We start from the raw sequence: 21,479 nt of genomic DNA, 5'->3' as shown, positions 1-21,479 counted from the left end.
CCTGCCTGCGGGCATGCCTGCGGGCACATCTGTGTTATTTTGTATGTTTGTCTAAGTCTTCGGCCTTGTCAAAAATGGGTCGTCTCTGGGCTTTGACATTCACTCCCGTCACTTATGACTTTCGAGTTCTGTCAAAGAGGGGCAACTGTAGACACCCCATTTTTGACCGACCTTGAGACTCAGACGTCACCAGTTAAGCGCTCGGTGATATTGCATATTGTGCTCGTTCAGAAGTTTCAGAGTCTCGGCTGCGAGCCTTGCCTCCAAACTTCCGGACTCTTTTGTGCTTTGCTTCGGTTTGCGAACCAGGCTCCGTTTTCTCTGTTTTCTCTTCCCGAAGGGAGGGAGAGGTCTCGTAGATCATCTCTCAGTGGCCGTAGGCTACGTTTCGTGGTCGTAGGTCGTTTTGCCCGTTTGGAGTCCGGTTTCTGGTTTTTTGGAGTCGTTGGCCGTGTGCCTCGGTTCGGGACTGCTTAACCACCTCCGTTTGCTCCAGTTTTTGGCATGCATCTTATTTCCTCCCTTTTGAGGGACACTGCGGTCCGAGAGACCAACTTCGTGGTCGGACACCACTTCTGGTGCCTAACAGCCCACTTTCGAGGCCCTAAACTGCGTGTTTTGACTCCCGAATCTTCATTCTGCATTTTTGGGCTCTAACCCGAACTTGAGATAGTCATATTTTGAGGTCCTTTTCATGTTTGATTAAGGACCTTTTGCTTTTTGAGATCTCCTACTGCCACTTGCTTCTTTACCCCTCTTTTAGGCCTTTTCTTGCATGATAGTTTAGGCCTACTTATATTTATTTTCGTGGCTTGTTATAAACTACAAAGTGTCTTATTTTGAGCCCCTCTTCAACTTTGTTGAAGGACTCTCTTTGGTTTGAGATCTCCTACTATCACTTGCCCCTTTATCTCCCTTTTAGGCCAATTTTGAGGGGAAATTTGAATTTCATTTCCCCCCCATTTTTCCCCCTTTTTTCCACCCTCTTGTGTCTATATAACAGACCCCCCAGCTGTGTTTTAGGGGTTAGAAAATTTTGGTTTGGAGCTCTCACATTAAATCTCTCTCTCTCTCTCTACTCTAAGCCTTAAAAAACCCTTTGATTCTTACACCATTTCCTCACCATCACCTAGCACCACACCACCACTCCATTCCAGCAGCTTGGAGGGTCTTCTCAGAGCTTAGAAGGTAGCATTTCTTGGACCAAAACGCTGTCAAAGATTAGTCTTCAAGGGTAAGTCCTCTTTTCCTCTTTTTGACCCTTTTCTTGGTTCACATCTTAGCTCTTTGTGCTTGCATGTTGGGGCTCCGACCTTAACTGAAAATATCATTTTTTTGAGCTCTATTTCATGTTTGTTTAAGGGCCTCTCACTGTTTGAGGCTCATTTTTTGCACTTTCTTCATTATCTCCTTCGTATGCCATTTTCTTGCATATTATTTTAGGCCTATATGTAAACTGTTTTGAGCTCTAGTTCGAACTGTAAAGAAGCTTTATTGATCCCTTCTTCAACATTGTTGAAGGGCTCATCACTGTTTGTGGCTTCCATTTTTCACTTGCCTTTATATCCCTCTTTTGGCCTCATTTTTGCATGTTTTGTTAGCCTCTTATGCTTATATTTTTGGACTCTGGTTCGAACTGAAAATGGCCTTATTTTGACCCCCTCTTCATGTTTGATCAAGGGTATTTTGCTGTTTGAGGTTCCCTTCTTGCTCTTTGTGTTTAAACCTCTTTTTAGGCCTTATTTTGCATAGTATTTTCGGCTTGCATGTGCACTGTTTTGGGTTTGATCATAAACTGTAAAATGCCATGTTTTGGGTCCCTCTTCAACATTGTTGAAGGTCCCTCTCTTGTTTGAGGCCGGAAGCCATGACTTGCTTCTTTATCTCACATTTAGGGCCATTTTTGCATATTAGTTTAGCCCTATTTGTGTTCACTTTTTGGCCTTGCTTAAAACTGTAAACATGCTTGTTTTGGGACTTTCTTGCTTCTGTCTTCATACTTAATGTTCAAATAATGCATGTTTTGTATAGCTATAGGCCATTGCATGTGCCTAGTTTTGCATTTCGGGTTTTATTTCACGCATCGGGTGCCATATTGCCATGTTTTGGGGCTGTTTTGCATCTTGTTTTTCTACTGAAATTTTCATGCTAGTATGCCATATTCCATGCCTTTCCATGTCTTGTTAGAGTGGCATTTGGTGCCTTAGGATCGGTCCTCGGTTTGCGTGCATGCGTGCACGCATCTCGAGTGTCTCATTTTCATCTCATGGCCTCTTATGTGAGTGTGGCTGAGGCCCACTCATATTGGTGTAAGTCCATTGTGCATTGTGTATGCCATTTCATTTCATAGCATTGCGTATGCTAGGTTGTATATTAGCGCATTGTGTATGCCATGTTATCTCGTGCATCGTGTGTGCCATTTCATAGCATGTTGCATGTTAGGTTGTATCTTAGTTGCATTTCATGCATGTCATGCATATTGCATTGAGTTTGGGATAGGAGTTAGCTCGAGCACGGGAAACGAGGTACGTTTCGTACTCCGAGTGACGGAACGTGTCTCAATTCCCAGTCGCCGACACTCTGGATTATCCATGATGGAGTCTAGGTTTTGTTTTGTTTTCATGTGCATTCATTCCATATTGAGTTGTGCAATTCGTCTCCTCGGCTATCATGCATTGAGATGCGTGATTGGTGGCACGAGGATCGAGGTATGCATACATATGTAAAAATACATTGCCATGCCCCTTTCTTGCTCTCTGTTGTAGCAAATCAAGAATCAACAGCCTTCTGGAGCTTGGCACGCATTCCAAGAACAATTGCAAACAGAGGCAAACCGGGGCATCGCAATGGATTTTTGTGCCAAAGCAACCCGGACATGCATCATTCATCATCCGAAGCAGCGTCAAGGCAGCCCCTAGCTTGCATGCTAGTTTACAGCTTATCTAGTTTCATTTGTTAATTAATTAGGATTTTGTAATTATTTGGACTGTAATATTTATTCGGGACTGTATATTATTTATTCGGACCCTCCGAACGAGGGCACAACTGTAATAAGTGTGCGTGTGTGTGATGTATGTCTTCCAATCCCACGTCTTTCTCCCTTTTGTTTGCCCGCTTATGATGGTTAGATTAGGGCATGTTTCAATTAGCATACAGTATGATAGTATGTTTGTATTCATTCATCTGTCTTGCATGCACCGGGCTCGGTGCATCATACTAACCGCATTGTATTTTCAATTTCAAGTTGAATATATGTTAGCTGTATTATTTCATATGCCATGTTTAGAATAGCCGAGCCTGCTATAGTTGCATTTTTGCATGTGTTGCATTAGGCATTTCTGTATAATTAGGATCATGCATGGATTAGCTTTTGTTTTGGCTTGGAGTACTCGGTAAGTTTTATGCTTTAGCATCCTTGCATGCGTGTGAGTGACTGCCATGATAGCATGCTTACCATGAGGCTAATTGCTTATGTGATATAACTGCCTGAATGCCTGTGGGTGAAGGTTGAGTTACTTGGATTGGAACAATTCATCAAATGTGTGTTTTAAGCCCACTAGATAGTGGCAAAATCATGTTTTCTAAGCCCACCCGAGGGTGGCAAATCCACGTCTTAGCCTACTTGCGAGTAGCACCATCAAACCATCTTTCAAAAACAAACATGAAATGTTTTGTTCCAATTCAGACGATCCAGTCTATACTTGTATGCTGTGCGCATCACATAGTAAATCTAGGCTAATAACCGGAATAAGAACGCATAAAGTTTCAAAACTAGATATCATGGTTAGTAGAGGCCGATCTTTGATCGGGCGAGCGGGGGTGCTCACGAAGTGACCTTCCCCAATCGTACCCAAGTTCCCGAGCCGAGGCAACTTTGGTGATGACGGACACGTGGCCTTAGGCAAACGAGTCAGGGTTTCCTAAATTTTTCCAAAAATAAAATATTTAGGTGGCGACTCTGTATCTGGCAAAGCAGTCCATGTTTGGCACTTCTTTCAAAAATCTGTTTTCTCAAAACGATTTGCCGGATTTGGACTCTTTGGTTCAGATTAAGAACCGTGACATTTGAGAGTCCGAGCTGTAGTGACCCCAATATCGAACGGAACGGAGGACTCGTTCCTCCTCGGGGCGTTCGGGAACGTCTACAGTTATGCACTGCCTTTGCTCACATCGCTCGAGCGGTGAAATGTGCCCTTGAACGGTCTGCGTGATTCTATTTTCTATAAAGTGCAATGTTCGTTGTTTTCAGGGTTCGAGCCGTCCAAATTTTCAAAGAGGAAGAAAAAATAAAGTGTTTTATATTGGAGGTTATTTTATATAAGTTTACTTGGTGTATAGAAGGTAATTGATTGATCAACGAACTTCAAATTTTCAAATATCAAGGGTTTTATTATTGTTTCGTTCACAAAAGAGAGTGTGGTTCTTCGGTGGATTCTGGGGAGCTTGGGACTGAAGCTTTGATAGATTCTGGAGTGGCTCATCATCATGAATTCGACATTAGCGTTGTGGATTCAATGTTGGGTAAGACAATTCTGAGGTAAAAACGGTGGTGGAAGAAGCACATAGGGGTCGGTTTAATTCGGGCGTAGATTCGCTAAGTAATTAAGGGTATACTTGTGTAATTCCTTTTTGTGTTCTTAATGGATTGTTTTGTGACTTTGGTTCGTGATTTTTTTATCACAATTGGAGGCATTCTAAATTATGGTTTTTCCAAGTTAAATCATTATATCGATTTGTCTTTGATTGTTTTATTGGGATTATTATTTATTATTTAAAAATTGAAATATAATCACAAATAAATATCTCTAGAATTTTTAGATTTTTCAAAAATGAAAATGTAGAACTCAAGTTATGAAATTTCAAGTGTTTAAGTATAAAACAAGCATAATGGTACATTTATCCAATAGAAAATGCATTTCTTTATAACTTTAAAAGTTTAGTACATGAAGTAATTATCACAAAAGTTTAAAAACTTTATTTATGGTCTGAGTTTTCTATTTGATACTTATTTTTTTATTTAAACATAATTTTTAATATACTTATTAAGTAATTACGAAACCGTAATTCAATATAAAGAGTTAAATTAATAATCCATATCGATTCGACCACTTATCTGATTTGTTCATGAGTCCAATTTTTAAAATCTTGATTTTTTACACTATGCTAGAAGCGAGTGTATGCACATGTAAGTCGGAAACTTCAAAGCTCTATTGGCCCCAGTGGGGTAGTTGATCATGACCCTCAAAGTCTACTAGGATTGAACAAAGCATATTATGCCTTCCCCGGAAGAAAATAAACTCAAAGAAATAAAATAAGGGCAAGGCTTTTCTCTAATTCGAGATTGGATTAGAACGTATTGTTGAAATTGTGGAGGCCCACTATAGGATTTATTTCGATAATCTGAATCGTTCAATGTGTTCCTGTAAAACATTACATTGATCAGATATCGATAGCTACTTGATCGGATGAAATTTTTGTCAACGGTAAGTACAATTTTCAAAATAAATTGTTGACAAAAAGTGATCCAATCAAGTAGCTATCAATATCTGATATCAATGTGATTTTTTACAGAGATAAAATACTTATCGAGTTTTACACATTGAACGATTCGGATTATCAAAACAAAACCCACGAGAGACGTTACAAGCCTAACAGTACAGTACAGTCCACTTTGTGGACTGGAGACAAGTCTCCCCATAAAATAATATAAAAGGAAGTGATATGCTTTTTTGACAATTGTTCTGTCGTTTGTTTTTCTTTGTTGTTATTTAAACCATTAGGTTACAGTCTTATCAGGTTTTAGTAAATGATTTGTTGGGGGATTTTCAAAAGTTAAGATTTAGTGTTTTTTCACAATCTTCCTTGATTCTTATTTGGAAAGTGACCCAATAACATGATTTAAAACAAGGGAAAATCGTTGTAAAATCCAATTTGGGAGAGTTTTGAACTGAGTAGTCCTCTGTATTTTTTAATACTCTCGGAAGTCCTATTTTTTTGGTAATGATATAAGGAAGATCTCGTTTGTGTGTTTTGGGATTGATTTTGTGATGCTTTTACCCTTTATTGTAGTGTGTAACGTTTTGACAAGGGGAGTGGTAAATCCCGTTGATTACGTTGTTCTGTTGTCTACCTTTTGGAAGGATGTGCATGGGTGGTGTCTTTGTCTATATATTTGAATTTTGGGGTGGGGGTGTTGAAGGTAATAACGTTCGGTAGAGTGTTGATTGCGGTTGACGGGCTGGGAGGTTGTGAAGAAAGGAGGTAGTGTTTTTGGTTTCGTTGTGACTACGTTTTTCTGAAATGTGCTCTGTTTTTGTGTATGAATTTTGTTTGATTTGTGTGGAGGAATGGGATGCATATTTGTTGTATGGTTACATTTTTTCCCACATCACATGGGTGTCACGTAGCATACTTAACACGGAGTCAATGTATGGTTTTTTTTACTAAATTTATTCACATGTTTGTTCTATTTCATTGTAGGGATGGGGGACAGCACTATGTTATTGTATTCTTGCGGTGCTAATAATGCCGCTGTCATGGTGGATGGTGCGTTCACGTTCGTGCCATTCATTCCGTTTCAAATTTAAACATTAGGATGTTTCGTCCTTAGTTTCGCCAAATAATTGGTTACCTCATTTAATATAAATAATGTTGTCTCATTTCGGTACATGAGTCGGAGGCACTTTACCCAAATTTGCAATTGTCTAGATATGAAAACACATTTGAATGCTTTGTTTGTGGTATAATTTAAACCTTCACCATGACTTCGGAAAACAGCCTAACAAACACTTTTCGACTTGTGTTTTGATTAACAATTCGCATCAACATGACATGTTTCAATAAGCAAAGCCACCACCCCACAAGACATCCACTCCCATAGGAGGAACTCTTCAGAATTGTTTAACACACTTGGCACACAAATTTTCACACCAATCCCATTTCGAAATACTTCTCCCTAACCCTACATGAACTTCAAACATGGTTTACATAGTAACATACCAAGCACAGTTACGCGGCTTGCTCCGATTGGGCTGTTACGTTCCAAGTGCTCACAAAATCTAAAAACCACAAAAGTCCTTCCTAACTTCGCAAGCAAGTGAAAAATCACGCATGAACACAAGTGGCTAGTATCATTTTTATCGCCGCGAACAGTGCTTCGAAAACTACAATTTCAGTCAAATAAGTTTGGGCACCAAACAACTTTTGCTCCAACGTCATACCAAGAATGCCACCACAAACAGCTTATCACGATCAGCATGACCGAAGGTAACCACACCACCACGTAGGTCACACATCAACAGGAACCGTCAAAAAATAGTACACAGCATGCATTCTACGCAATACAAGTATACACCAAAAACACGTCTCAAACGTTACAAAACAACACGTCAATACAAACGAGTGTGTATTACAAACTGAGATTAGTGAAATGTTGGGCGCAAAACCCTAGACGACCGTCGAACCAAAGTGCTAATGTGTGGGGTCGGTTGTCCAATGTTTGTGCCAATGTATACGTCCGGGTCGAATTTGAATGTAGGCAGCCAGGTTTTAAAAATTGGACCAAACCAGTCGGTTTGACCGGTTGGGGTTTCAGTCCGGATATACCCACTAAACCGTTCAAAGTGAAAAATCGACTTATTTTGAGAGAACCGGGAAAACCAGCGGTCAAACCGTCAAACCGGTGCCAGTTCACCGAGTCAATAAAATCAAGTATGAGGAGAAATATTTAAGATTATTTAATTTTTTAATTTATAATTTTATTACTTATATTTTTATTTAAATATAATTTTAATATATTTATGATGTCAAGGTTTGATTTCTGTTCAACTCGACGGTTGAGCCGATAGCCCGTTTATCTAATCTTTTTTTCGATTCACTCACCCATTTGATTTTTAAAACATTGGTGGGCGGGCACGTCTGAATTGGGAAACCATAGTATATTTTAGAACATTTTCCAAATGCCTCACGGGGCAGGTACAAATGTGGGTGGGTCAACCTAATGTGGAAGACCATAAAAGACTGTACGCTTTTTTTCAAATGTGTCAGAGCATAGAATACAGAACAATCATAAATTACCATTACTAATTAACTACAATGGGCAAAAACGAAAATTAGCACATAATCGGACTTCCAAGAGTATTAAATAAAAGTTGAGACTAATTAATTCACAAGTCATTCATTTGGGATTTGTAGGTCAATTATCTTTAAAACAATTTTCATTAGAAATTGTCGACAACATCAGAATTGAAGGTTTTGGGCCCATGTTAAAATATTTAAATGAGATTTTTTTTATATATTTTTATATCAGGATTTTTTCTACAAACACTATTTTGTCAATTTAAATAATACATGCATTCGGAAAATAATTTAATCGTTTTATATAATTCAATAGGAAATTTTGTAATACACACTCTATTTTGGGGAGTTTTTTTGTGAATATTCTAAAAAATTAAACTATTTATCTAAATAACTAACTTTTCAAATTATTTATCAAACTAACCTATTTTTTAAAATCACAAGTTCAAAATACGATTTCATAGTGAAATTGCATTTTGAACATATAATTTCATATTAACATGGCCCACATCGATAACAAGAAGTTAATAATAATGAATGTTTGATAATGCAAATCAATATTTAAAATAACCAAATATATTAAGTAAAAATTATTTGAATCTTTTTAATAATTGTAATTTATATGATTTAAAATTTTAAATGACACTTATAGTGTAAGTTAAAATTTGAAAATTTTGAAGTAATATAATATTTATTTAATTTGACTGAATTTACCACAACCACTACCACCCTCCCATTACTACAACACTATCGCCATAACCACTGTCATCGCGACACCTCCACCATCACCACTACAATATGAAAATTAAAAAATAAAATTTAAAATTTTTTATTTTGTTCATATTAAACAACTCATCAGAGTTTATCATTTAAATCTGTTTCACTTTTCAAACCCAATAATATGACAATCAAATTAAATATCTAAGACAACTTTTTATCATATCTTTTTTAATCATCAACTAATCATCTCACTTATACATCATTGGGTCTAAAAAATTAATCTACAAATTTCTTTGAAATTTTTATCAAATATTTTTTGAGTTAGAAAATTCAACACTCGGTATTATCAAACACCGGCTAATTAACTATAAGGAAAAAAATTTATGAAAAAAGGCACATCTCAATTAGATTGTTACATACCATGAACCAATAGTGAGCAAACACCTCAACCACAAACAAAGACAAGTGAAAATGGACATGATTGGAAAAAGGAGGCAAACAAAGCATAAGCACTTATATCAAAACAAATTACAGAACACCTTCTCAAACTAACTAATCAACTACAAAGTCTTCTGTCCAGAGACTAATTAAGCAATAAAATCCAACCAGAATAACAACAAAACCAAGATGAATAGCATGTCATTTGCAAACTATCTTCTCCAATGAATGATTACACTCCCCAGAGAGCACATCCATCTCCAAACCTTAAATAAAGCAGAATACCTCCTCTACCATGCTTCAAGTTGCCACTGGTTAGCAAAGCACATGTCAGAAATTCCAAAGTAAAATAAATAACCCAGTAACAACTTCAACAAAAGCAGAGAAAAGATTGAAAATTCATAGTAGTTATTCAAAATCCTTAACATCATGAAGAATATCCAGCATATATATAATTAACATATTAACATCACATAACATAACATAATTATAAGAAGAAAGAGCAAGAATTATTGCCTACCGAATCTCTCACTGGTCCCGAAGCAGCCAATTGCCGAGTTAGTGCACAAAGGTTGAGGTTATAGACCGCCACAAATGGAACAATCCACCCAATGACAGCGGAGGCGGAAGACTTTTCTGTTCACGGGATGTACTGTAGAAGCATTTCCAGGAACGACATTTCCATAGACAGAGAATTGTAATTGGGATGCTTCTTCACTAGTTGATTGGCTACTCTTCTCTTCTTGCTCCTTGTACACAAGATGGACTCCGACCTCCTTCACTTGAAAATCTTCATTTCCAACCACTGAAATATTCAGTTCATCCCCACCTTCCAACTGATTTTCAATCTTCCAATAACTTAACCACATCATATCCTCATCAGCTTCTGGAATGCCAAAGACATATGGGGAATGGCTCCAAATCAGACTCTTGGTTGTATTATTGATGATAGTATGTGCGTCACAATTATGGTCAAGATATTTTGGATTATTGGAAAGTGCATAAATAGAACACACACTCAAGGCTTGAATTCTGAAATGTGATGGAACAATTAAAGATATTGAAGATCCTCTATTTTTAATATTAAACCAAGTTGGAATCTTGCTTCCCGGAATATAAGCGTAAAATATATGAAGTTCATGACATCCCTGCACCAAAGAAACCATAATTTATTATTTTTATTTTTGTTTTTTTTAGAGAGAGAGAGAGGGAGAGAGAGAAAGAGACCTGGGGAAGCTTCCTTGAATTCTTTGAGTTCTTACTCGAAAGCGTAACAGTTGGGCTTCCCATCTCCCCGTCAATATTCCCTATGGATTCTAACTTAATGGAGCCCATGTCCTCAACTATATTGCCGTACATATCATAGACTAGTAATGGTCTCCAATGCTCAATCACAACAAATTGATTATCCCATGTGTTATTATATAGCATGGTTGATGGAGCTGAATGAAACGCACATTTTGAGTAGTAAAACCCTCCCATATTCCGACACATTATAATTGCATCATAAAGGTTCTCGAATTCTATGGTTGATGATGGAAATGATTGAAATATTACTTTCTCCAATAATGTACATTTAGTGACCGACAATACTTTCAAATTTTGCTCCACTGTAAGTGATTGAAGCCTTTTACACTCTTCTAATTCAAGGATCTGAAGCCCTGTAACACCTCCAATGCTATTTGGGAGGCTACAAATTGGATTATTGCTCAGATTTAATATCTGCAATGAAGATAGGTTACTAAGATCTTTTGGAAAAGCATCCTCCGATAAATTGCAATCCACAAGACTTAAGTGTACTAGATACCGTGGTAAAAGGGCCCATGAAATTTCTACACTTTTTCTTGGTTTCAATAAAGAAGGCCAGATGAATGAATACCATGGTTTGACCTCCTTAATGGAAGAGAGTAATTGACTTATGACAATTCCATTTGCATTGAACTTTGTTAAAGAATCCATGGTCCCCATCTCTATTGGCAATTCCTTAATATTTGAGCAACCTGAGATGTCAAGTGTTTCCAAAAATTTTAGCATAACAATGCTTCTTGGAAGCTTCCTTAGATTTTTGCAATCTTTTAAATTTAATAAAACAAGTCTCTGAAGATGTCCAACAGATTCATGAACCTCTACCAGCCGTGCACAATTTTCAAGTATTAGTTGCTCAAGATTGGGTACTTCCAAGAAATCTGGAGTTTTGGAAAGGCAATGGGAATGACTAAGATCAAGGATTTTTAATGACTCGAGAAACTGTAATAGAAAAAAAATGTTGGTTATTGTTTCTTTTAATTCTCAAACAAAATTGAAATGAAAACAAACAAATGAGTAACATACCTTGGTTCCTTCCCAAACCTTTTGCAAGTTGCTATACCGCATGTCAAGAACAACCAGGTTATCCAAAGGGAAATCATTGCATATAGAGTTGAAAGAGAATCCATGCCAACACAACCATCGTAATCCTTTCGGAAAATTTTCAAAGCTTCCATTGACTTGTAAATTTCTGAGTTGCAAAAGTTTTAATTTGTGCATCCTTGCAAATGAATCAACTTCCAAAGCTGTCTTATCTGAATTTCGTAGAGCAGTGCCTACTGTCTGCCAGGAAAAGATGCCAAAACAAAGTCTTTTAAACGAATTTCCTACATTTGACAACAATGTTGTGCTGAGGAATTCTTCAAAATGACATTTTCTTTTGATACCGAAGACTATCCTGTCATATTTATCCTCCAAAAAATTCATATCAAGTTTGAGGCCTTCAATTTTTCCTGTCCCCTGACAAAGAATGAGAGGGAGACGACACTGATCAAGAAGAGTAATACTATACAAACAAATGTTTTGTACAATTACTTTCCGATGTACCAAAAAACAAAATGTTTTGTACAAAATTCTCATAACAAATGATATGTAACTTTCATTTCAAATGAAAACACCACCAATGTAACTTACAAATAATTTTTTTTTTTTTGGTATGAAGTTTCTAAGTTTGGATCATGTTTTAATAATAAATAACTACACAAATACATACAAATACAAATGAGGAGTAGGCTTAATTCTTACAGTATTTTCTCTCAAGACATTGAAGGAATCTTTATGATTCCATAGTCTAGTACGTTCTCCCGGTTCCTTAGGTGATTCTTGGCGAACGATTTCTCTTCCCATTTCTTGAACCAATTGATGCATCACTAGCTTTTTGCCTTCATCAACCGTTAACAGACATCTATCAATGAGATTTTGAATCCCAACCGTTGTGTAAAAATCACACCCATCTAGAATGGTAACTACCCAATCTTCATCCATCCCAACAAAAAAGCAAGCAACATGGAGGAACAAATTTTTGTCGTGGTCATCTTGTAAAGAGTCATAGCTTATTTTGAGCTTTTCAACAACTTCATAATCAGGGATTGCTTTCAATTTTTCTAGTTGACTTTTCCAAACATTTAAGCTTTTCCCAAATAGAGAAGAACCCAAAATTTTAATAGCTAGTGGAAGCCCTCCACAGTATTGTACCATCCTTTCTGAGTCCTCTATGAAATCATCAATGGGACAATTTTTCCCAAAGGCATGCCAACTAAAGAGCTCCAAGGATTCATTGTAATTCAAATTTTCAACCTTGTGAACCAAGTAAACTTCATGAGCCCTTAGCAACCTCTCACGTCTAGTGGTTATGATGATTTTACTACCTTGAGAAAACCAATCTCGCATTCCAAGTACTGCATCTAATTGGTCCATTGTATCCACATCATCAAGAATTACAAGAACTCTTTTGCAACATAATGCATCTTTAATTTTAGCAATCCCTTCATCAACACTGTACAAATTTTCCTTTCTTCCCTTTAAAATGTCTGAAAGAAGTTGTGTTTGTAATTGAAGTAAACCATTTGGTTGTTTTAGAATTTCTCTTACATTTGCAAGAAAGCGGCTGCATTCGAATCTTGAGAAGTTCGAATTATATAGAAATTTGGCAACAGTTGTCTTCCCTATTCCTCCTACCCCACAAATTGCGACTATACCAACATCACTACACTCATCTTGTAACCAAAGCCCAATATTTTTGGCTCGAGATTGTATTCCAATCAAGTAAGGAGAATGTCCCAAGGTTGTGCGTCTTAGTTTGTCTGCAACCACTTCTACAATTTTGTAGATAAATTTTGACTCGAATCTGAAGATAACATCGAGATTAAAAATAAAGCACAGTAAGAATGCCATGACTTAAACTTAATAATATATTCTGATGCAATAATGAACAAAATGACTATGTTATTCTCTTTGTTTTCTTGGTAAAACTATGTTATTCTCTTTGTTGAAACAATTGGGCGACTCCTAGATGAAAATAAAAGGGTTTTCACAATCATGGTTGTGCATCAACATTCCTTTTTGCAAATTTTTTTATTTATATAGTAAGGTAAGCTATTAAAATTTTTGAAGAATAGTCTAATTTTTTCAATAAATTTTTTAGGGTTAATTAAACCAAAACCCCCTTGTCTGTTAGTAAATATCATTTACCTTCACAACTATGAATCGATATTTTTTTGACCCTTTCAATTATAAAAGCGTATCACTTTCAACCCCGCTAGACCACCTCTTGAATTAGTAAATTTGTATGATTTTTATATTTACGAGGGTCAATATGTACAGATTTATAGATAAGGTATGGTGGTACTACTAGTTGAGGGGATCTACCTTGGTGTAATTAACCCAAATTTTTACGGTTGGAATAGATTAACTTAATATCATCTTTTCAAGTAGCTTAAAAGGGAGAAGCATCTCAAAAACATAGTTAATAAATTCAAGTTTGTTTAGGGTATTATGAAGAATTTCTTGTGAACCAAAGAAACCGACTTGTAATATGTTGGAATGTTCCCTTGAGGAAAATTCAACTCCTGCATTTGAAGGTTATCTTCTAAAAATTAAAAGACGTCAAACTCTTGGAGCTAAGAAAAAAAAAATTCATCCCAAATTTTGATAAATAATTCTCAATCTAAAAGACCCTCACTACAACAAAAACACATTTTAGTGGCACTATATTAGTGACATGTTTTTAGAAAATGTCACAAAAATAATATTTGGTGGCATGTTTTAGAAAAATGTCATACAAACATAAAAGGTTCTAGTGACATTTCTATAAAGAAGTGCCACATCACTATAACAAGAATGTGATTTAGTGACATAAATTTTATGGCATTTTATAAAACAGCGACACAAAAAAATATTTTAATGACATTTATCAATATATGCCACTAAACTAAGTAGATATAAGTTACTTTTTATGGCATTGAGTCAAAAGATGCCACTAAACGTTAATAATAATGACATTTTTAAAAAAAAAATGTCATTAAGATAAGTAGGTGTCACTAAGTTTTTTTTTTTTTTTTTTTTTTTGGCTGAAGGGTTGTGAATAGAAGAACCATGGATGTTTACAAAGCAACAGGAGGGTAGTGACGATGTTGTTCAATGATCTCGGCTAGCGACGGTCTTGCTCGACGATCTCCGGCAGCAGTGTGTCTAACGTTGTGGACTGTTGCTCTAGCAAGCCGTCACTCTCCTCAACTCTCTCTCTCTCTCTCTCTCTCTCTATAAATACATCTGGATCAAACTTTTTCATTTGTGAAGTGATCAAGTACTTTTATTCTATTTGATTCTTAAATGTTTTATATATCTATGTATAATATATGCGACTCTGTATGTATATCTAGATTTATGCCTTTTGAATTTTAGTGTTCTACTTCAAAATTAGAAAACATGTTTTATTGATTTTTATTTATTTATGCTTGTATTTTAGGAGATTTAGTCAACCTTGTCTTGTATGAATCTATAGTTATTGCTTTTGATTCACAGACAAAAGGAATTGAAGCTAGGGTTTCATAAACTCTTCGTCTAATTGCCATTGTTTACATTCAAAATTATAGGTGTAAAATGGAATTGAATAATATATGGGATTAAAAACACAGTTTAATTGTTATTGAAATTGGAAGTCTATCAGATGTTCTGGTTGGTTCTAGAACTTCCATTTTGCTAATGTATTCTTTGTGCACTTGATGCTAAATTCCTATTCTTCTAATGTATCCCATTCTGCTTATGTACATATCCCATTCTGTTTATTTTATAGGCTGCTATTCTTCCATGGTCACAAGTTGTGACACTTCATGAATTAAATTCTCTGATTTGTGGCACACAGAACACAAACTTTGGTTTTATTATAAAGGTTTCTATTTGAGTGAGCTTTTTGAAATTTTTTAATTTTTTTTAAATTTTTTTTTAATTTTTTTTTTTCAAAAACTAATATGGTGAAATAAATGGGGAAAAGTTTCATTAATTTTAGATGATTTTCTCTTTTGGGGGGTGGAACTAATCTTTGAAAATTCAAAATTGTATATATATATATGTGTATATTTATCAATCTACTCTGTTAATATGCTAACTCCCTTTTTTGGTTATGGTATAGATGTATTTGTCTCAAGATGCAGGTTGTGTACTCTTGACTAGTTTTAGTTTGTAGAAAACTTGTATGTTTTTTAAGTCCCACAATTTTACCCACAATGATAATTTAAGACCCAATTTTTTGTCTTAAATATTACTATATGTTTGTACTATAAGAAAAAGAAGAAATGGAATCAACCAGTAAGCCCCGATTTGGCATTCATTTTGGGGCTAAACAATCACAAAAGGACAAAATTGAATATAAAATCCAACAAGAAAAAATACTACTTTTTACCCATAATTATTACACTTTTTCTCTCACAAAAATCAAAAAGTCCCAAAACAAAATCCAAATGAGGCAAAAAAAGTCCCAAAACAAAAAAGTTGGCTATATTAGCCAATGCCAAATGACCTCTTAATAGACCCACTTTTTTGAGAACTTGTATTTAGTTTGTCCATTGTTGTTGTTGTTGTTGTTGTTGTTTTTTTTTTTTTTTTTTTTTGTTATGCTTTGACTTTGTTAGTGTGGTAATTTTTTTTTATTTTAATTTTGACTATGATTTTTATTGCAATATAAATAAATTTATATCTTTAAACCAAAAAATAATAGTGTTTTGAATTTTCTTTGTTTTTGATGTGATGATGCTATGGTGATATAATATTTGTTCATTGTTATGGAAATATTACAGGATGAATAGATGTCAAATTGTCAATGTATGATGTGACAATTAATATATATTTTTTTATAAAATAAGAAATATTTTTTACAAACATTTTCACATGCTTAATTGTGGCTTTTAAAAGTATCGCTGAAAAGAACATATAAGTGGCATTTCATAGTAGTGATAGCAGCTTTGCAAAGTGTCATTAAAATAAGCTCCAATGCACTTATCTTCATTTATGCAACTAAGGAATCATGAAACACTGCCACTTTCAACTGCCAATAAAAGTTGGGTCTAGTGGCATTTATACGAGTTGTTAAAAATATTAATTGTGGCATAAGAAGCACCATTAAAAATATAGTGGCATTTTTTAGGTTGTAAGTCTTGTTTAATGGCATTTGGTAGTGTCACGAATAGTGTCTATCACAGCATTAAAGTGTCATTAAAAGTTTTTAACCTTGATAGTGTACTGGTACTCATAAGTGTCACTGAGGTTCCACTAAGTCTTCTTTAATGACAATTGGTAGTGTCACGAATAGTGTCTACTATGACATCAAAGTGTCATTGAAAGTCTTTAGCCTTGATGGTGTAATGGCACTTGCAAGTGTCACTGGTATCTACCGTGGCATGGGCATGAATGACACTTATTCAAAACGCCACAAGACTAAAAAATGTCACTAGATGAGTAGTTTTGTGACACTTTCAAGTGTCACTAAACTAAGAAAATATTGTAGTGCCTGGTATGAAATTCCAAAAAGGGTGATGCAAGTAATGCTTAGCTAAAAAAGGAAATGGGAGGAAATTACCCATCAGCTTCATTTTGTAAATTCATCCCTGCTAAATCTACAGCTTCTCTGAGTGCTACCCTCCATTCTTGTATCTTGCCCTTCCATTCATCTTTTTTTTCAGCCCCTTCTGTATGGAATCTCTCTTCATGCCTCGTGAATGCTTCTTCAAAACTTTCCATTTGGTTCCTCACATGGGATGGATTCACGTGATAGAAGACAGGTAGCACTAGATGCCCAGTGGTCCTACGTTTGAGGATCATCACAAGTTCATCAAGACACCAGCTCGAAGAAGCATAGTTTTTTGAGAAGACAACTATTGAAATCCTTGACTCTTGAATTGCTTTCTGCAACTCAAATTTAATATTTTCTCCTCTTTCAATCTCGTCATCATCTCTGAAGGTGCGAATTCCTGCATGCTTCAAAGCTGTGTAGAGGTGGTCAGTGAACGTCTTGCGAGTGTCTTCACCTCTGAAACTCAAGAACACATGATAACTACATGGAGAATCAGATGAGGAGGTATCTTGGGCTCTAACAATCCCCATTGGATTAAAGCCACACAAAAAATTAAGGACAGAAGCAGTGCTATAGGGTGGGATGAATGCTATCTATCAAGGCATCATAGGTATTTTATAGGAGATGCGTATATATAAACCCTATTATAAAAAGTGTGAAGAACTCTTTTTTATTATTTTTTAAAATTTTAATTTTGTGAGAACTTATATTTAATTATTCTTATAAATAAATTGTATGATGTGAATAATAAATTAAATATTATATGAACTATTTAATAAAATTAATATTGAATAAATTAGGTAAAAGCTATTCCAATTTAAAACACTAACAAAAATATTAGTAAAAATAATAGTTTTGTGAGTATTCAATGTTTGTTGTTTGTAATTATTTTTTACAATGGTTCAACAAAATAATTACCCTTGCTAAATACCTCACTTGAAAAATCTTAATTAATTGATTTTAAGAAACCATGCAAATACACATTTATATAAATTTATTATTCAATTCAAAAACAAAAAAACAAAAACAAAAACAAAAACAAAAAACAAAAAACAAAAAACAAAAAACAAAAAACAAAAACAAAAACGAAAACAAAAACAAAAACAAAAAAACGAAAAAAAAATGAGCTTAGGTGGCCGGTGGGGTTAAGTCACCGCACCACCCCTTGTCACTTTGTATGGTAGACTACATGAAAAGCATTGGATTTTAAAAGGTTTGACTTCATACATCATAATGAAGGTTTATCTATATATGCATATCACCCCTTGTCACTTTGTAGTAGACTACCTGAAAAGCATTGGATTTTAAAATATTTGTCTTCATACATCATAATGAAGATTTATCTATATATGCATACAACTCTTTCCTGATCGGAGAGATAAAAATAAATAAATAGATAAAAATAGTGATAGCAAGTGAGGAAGAAGAGAACGAGAAGAAAGGCTAATATTTTTCTATTATTTCGTCACCTCATTTCAATTTTGGGTGTTGGTTCCTTTATTGTGTTGTTGTGTGGTTGCTGTTGCTGTTTGTTAGGAGTGGCCTGCTGCTACGTGTGCTGTGTGGGGATTCTATTTGAACCCAAAATATGTTTCAGTACCCCTAATTTAAATTTATAAATTTTAACACCTATTATATTTTAATATGAATTTATTAATAAGGACAACACATACTGAACCCTAAAATAATTTTTTTTTTCTCATGGTACATCATAATCAATTATTCCTATTCAAATCTTTGTATCTTCTTTTCCAAGAGATCAAAGTTATTTCTTCTTCTTCTTCTTTTTCTTCATCCTCCCTCTGGAACTCCAATCCACCCTACCAAAACTCACAATCATCATCAACATCATTGTTTTTTTATTATTTTGAAACCCTTAATCATAGAAGAAAGTTTGAACAAAATCAAATAGTGGACGAGAATAATAATCAAAATAGTTTCTTGAAGCAACCCATCAAAAAAGAGGTAAATATTCATATAAACGGGTTTCACAATTTTTGTAAAGTACCATTAATTATTTTCTATATCATTTTTTTGACAAAAATTAAAGGACTCAGTTGTTAGATTAACAATAACATATTATTGCATTTGTTTTTATTTTGTAATTTAAATTGTACATTATTTGAAAACTACTCTTTCTTGTTAGTGCTTAATACTTATGTGCTTATACGTTTGATTTTTATTTTTCCACGAACCTTATTGTGGATAATTTATAATGTAAATTTTTTTTTTCTATATTAAAAAGTTTTGTAATGCTTATGTAAAAGTTTAGCTTTTTTCTGTATTTATAATGCTTATGTGCTCATAAGTTTGGTTTTTTGTTTTTTTTTTAAAATTATTTTCTGTATTGAAAAGTTTTTGAAATAATTTAATTTTTTTTAATTTGTTTATTATTTATTATTTGAGTTTACCTTGTGTAGGAGAGGGTTCAAGAAAGGAGTTGGACAATTCGAAGATCTTCGAAGATCCTTGAAGAACAACTTCGAATTCTCTAGAAGATGATGAGAGGCTTAGATTCTTCAATAGTCTCAACTTAAGAACACAAAAGTAAACGAGATGATGGAGATAAGAGATTGGGTGAAGAAGAAGGCAAAATAGCTAGAGAGAATAATGGCAAGGCTCTCCCATGGATCTCTCACTTTCATTCTCAAGGTCGATAATGAAAAAGGGAAATTAGTTCTTTCCCAAGAGTATAAAATCTCAAAAATCCATCCCTTGTAAAGCTATGGGTGGATGCTATTTATAGGCATCTCATGATGGAGGATGGAGCCCATGTGCAAGGCACATGGGGAATATTCTCTCTAACCACCTTGTCCGAGGAGGTGACCTCTCCGAGGATGATGAAAACCCCGAAGACGAGATCAACCTCTCGGCGAACCCTTCTTCTTAGCCACACCTAACCAATGATCCCCAATCATCCCAAAGGGTCAGGGGTAGTCCCAGAGGACGTCCTGCCGCATAAGGGTCAGGGGTAGTTCAAGAGAACGTCCTACCGCAAATATTGCCGAGTCTCATGGACCCCCTAGATCGTGCCACCTCGACCCGGGTATAGGCTAGTTTAACCGAAGAGTGAATTTATCTCCACTCACCGTCCTCGGGATCGGGTCCTTTGTTCGGACTCCATTACGCCCATGGTTCTGGTCCGCAGATCCTGGAAAGCTCCGAGCCCGCAAGTGTTCTGGGACTCATTAACGGAGTGACTTCTAGATTGCGTTTGAATCCGTTCGAAGCCAAGTGCTTCGGACCTCTAGGTTCGTGGATTCGAACCCTTTCGAGTCCGAGTGTCTCGGATCTCTAGGCTTGCTCAATACCTTTTCGAATCCGGGCTCGAGTAAGTCTCTAAGTTCGTGGATCCGAACCCTTTCGAGTCTGAGTGCCTCGGATCTCTAGGCTTGCTCAATACCCTTTCGAGTCCGGGCCCGAGTAAGTCTCTAAGTTCGTGGATCCGAACCCTTTCGAGGCTTACAGCGATTCAGTCCATTTGATGGCAATAAATCTGGGTCCACCGATTCTTGAACTTGCAATAAATTTGGGCCCACTAATCTTGGGCTATTGGGCCTAAATAATTTAGTGGGCTCAAATTAGCCCCTCTTACACCTTGAGAGTAATTTGGAAAAATAATAAGATTTATTGAGAATAAATAAAATTTTAAATAATTATATATTAAAATTTGGGTGTTCGGTCATTTGAAATGTATTGGGTGTTGGCGTCATTTGAATTTTGGGGGTTGTACCCTCTGTTTTTGTCCATCTAGTGTTGGCTTACTTTGGGCGCTGCTTTGATTTTTTGGGTGTGAACTTTGGGTGCTGCTGTGAATTTGCGTGTTCGGTCATTTGAAATGTATTGGGTGTTGGCGTCATTTGAATTTTGGGGGTTGTACCCTCTGTTTTTGTCCATCTAGTGTTGGCTTACTTTGGGCGCTGCTTTGAATTTTGAGTGTGAACTTTGGGTGCAGCTTTGAATTTTGGGTGTTGTACCCTTTGTTTTGTCCAGCTAGTGTTGGCTGCTCACCAACAGAGTACTTTTTTTTTTTTTTTCCTCTTTATTGATGTAATCTTATATGAAATGTATATTTTCTTCATCAATAAAAATTCTGTTTTACTGATAAAAAAAGAAAAAAAAAATAGAGTAAGAACCCCTCAAAACATTTTCATTCTTTTTCTTCAAAATCAGATTTTATTCAAATGCCTATGAGGCTAAAAATCTTGATAGAGTTTTGTTGGTAGTTACATGTAAATTTGGTGTTATATATATTAGTAGTATTAAAATTATGATAAAAATTTTTATTTAGGCTTGTATATATAATTTGTGATGTTAAAGAGATGATTGAAAATTTTATTTGATCTGATCATATGGTTCTTAACTCTGTCAG

At 35.4% G+C, this 21,479-nt stretch overlaps 1 protein-coding gene across 1 annotated transcript; it reads right to left on the bottom strand.

Moving 5' to 3' along the window:
- Window positions 1–10,949: 10,949 nt before the first annotated feature.
- LOC114274633 (disease resistance protein RPV1-like) lies at window positions 10,950–17,637 on the bottom strand. The gene is made up of 6 exons (XM_082871704.1): window positions 17,114–17,637; window positions 12,882–13,387; window positions 12,286–12,719; window positions 11,566–11,823; window positions 11,042–11,481; window positions 10,950–10,956 (listed from the first exon to the last, which is right to left on the bottom strand). Exons 1-6 carry the CDS (start codon window positions 17,635–17,637, stop codon window positions 10,950–10,952), a joined length of 2,169 nt encoding a protein of 722 aa, XP_082727830.1.
- Between the last annotated feature and the right edge of the window lie 3,842 nt (window positions 17,638–21,479).

The sequence above is a fragment of the Camellia sinensis genome, chromosome 5, assembly GCF_055761805.1.
Source record: "Camellia sinensis isolate YWXY chromosome 5, ASM5576180v1, whole genome shotgun sequence".
Classification (NCBI taxonomy): domain Eukaryota; kingdom Viridiplantae; phylum Streptophyta; class Magnoliopsida; order Ericales; family Theaceae; genus Camellia; species Camellia sinensis.
This window is presented reverse-complemented; position numbering and strand designations above follow the sequence as displayed.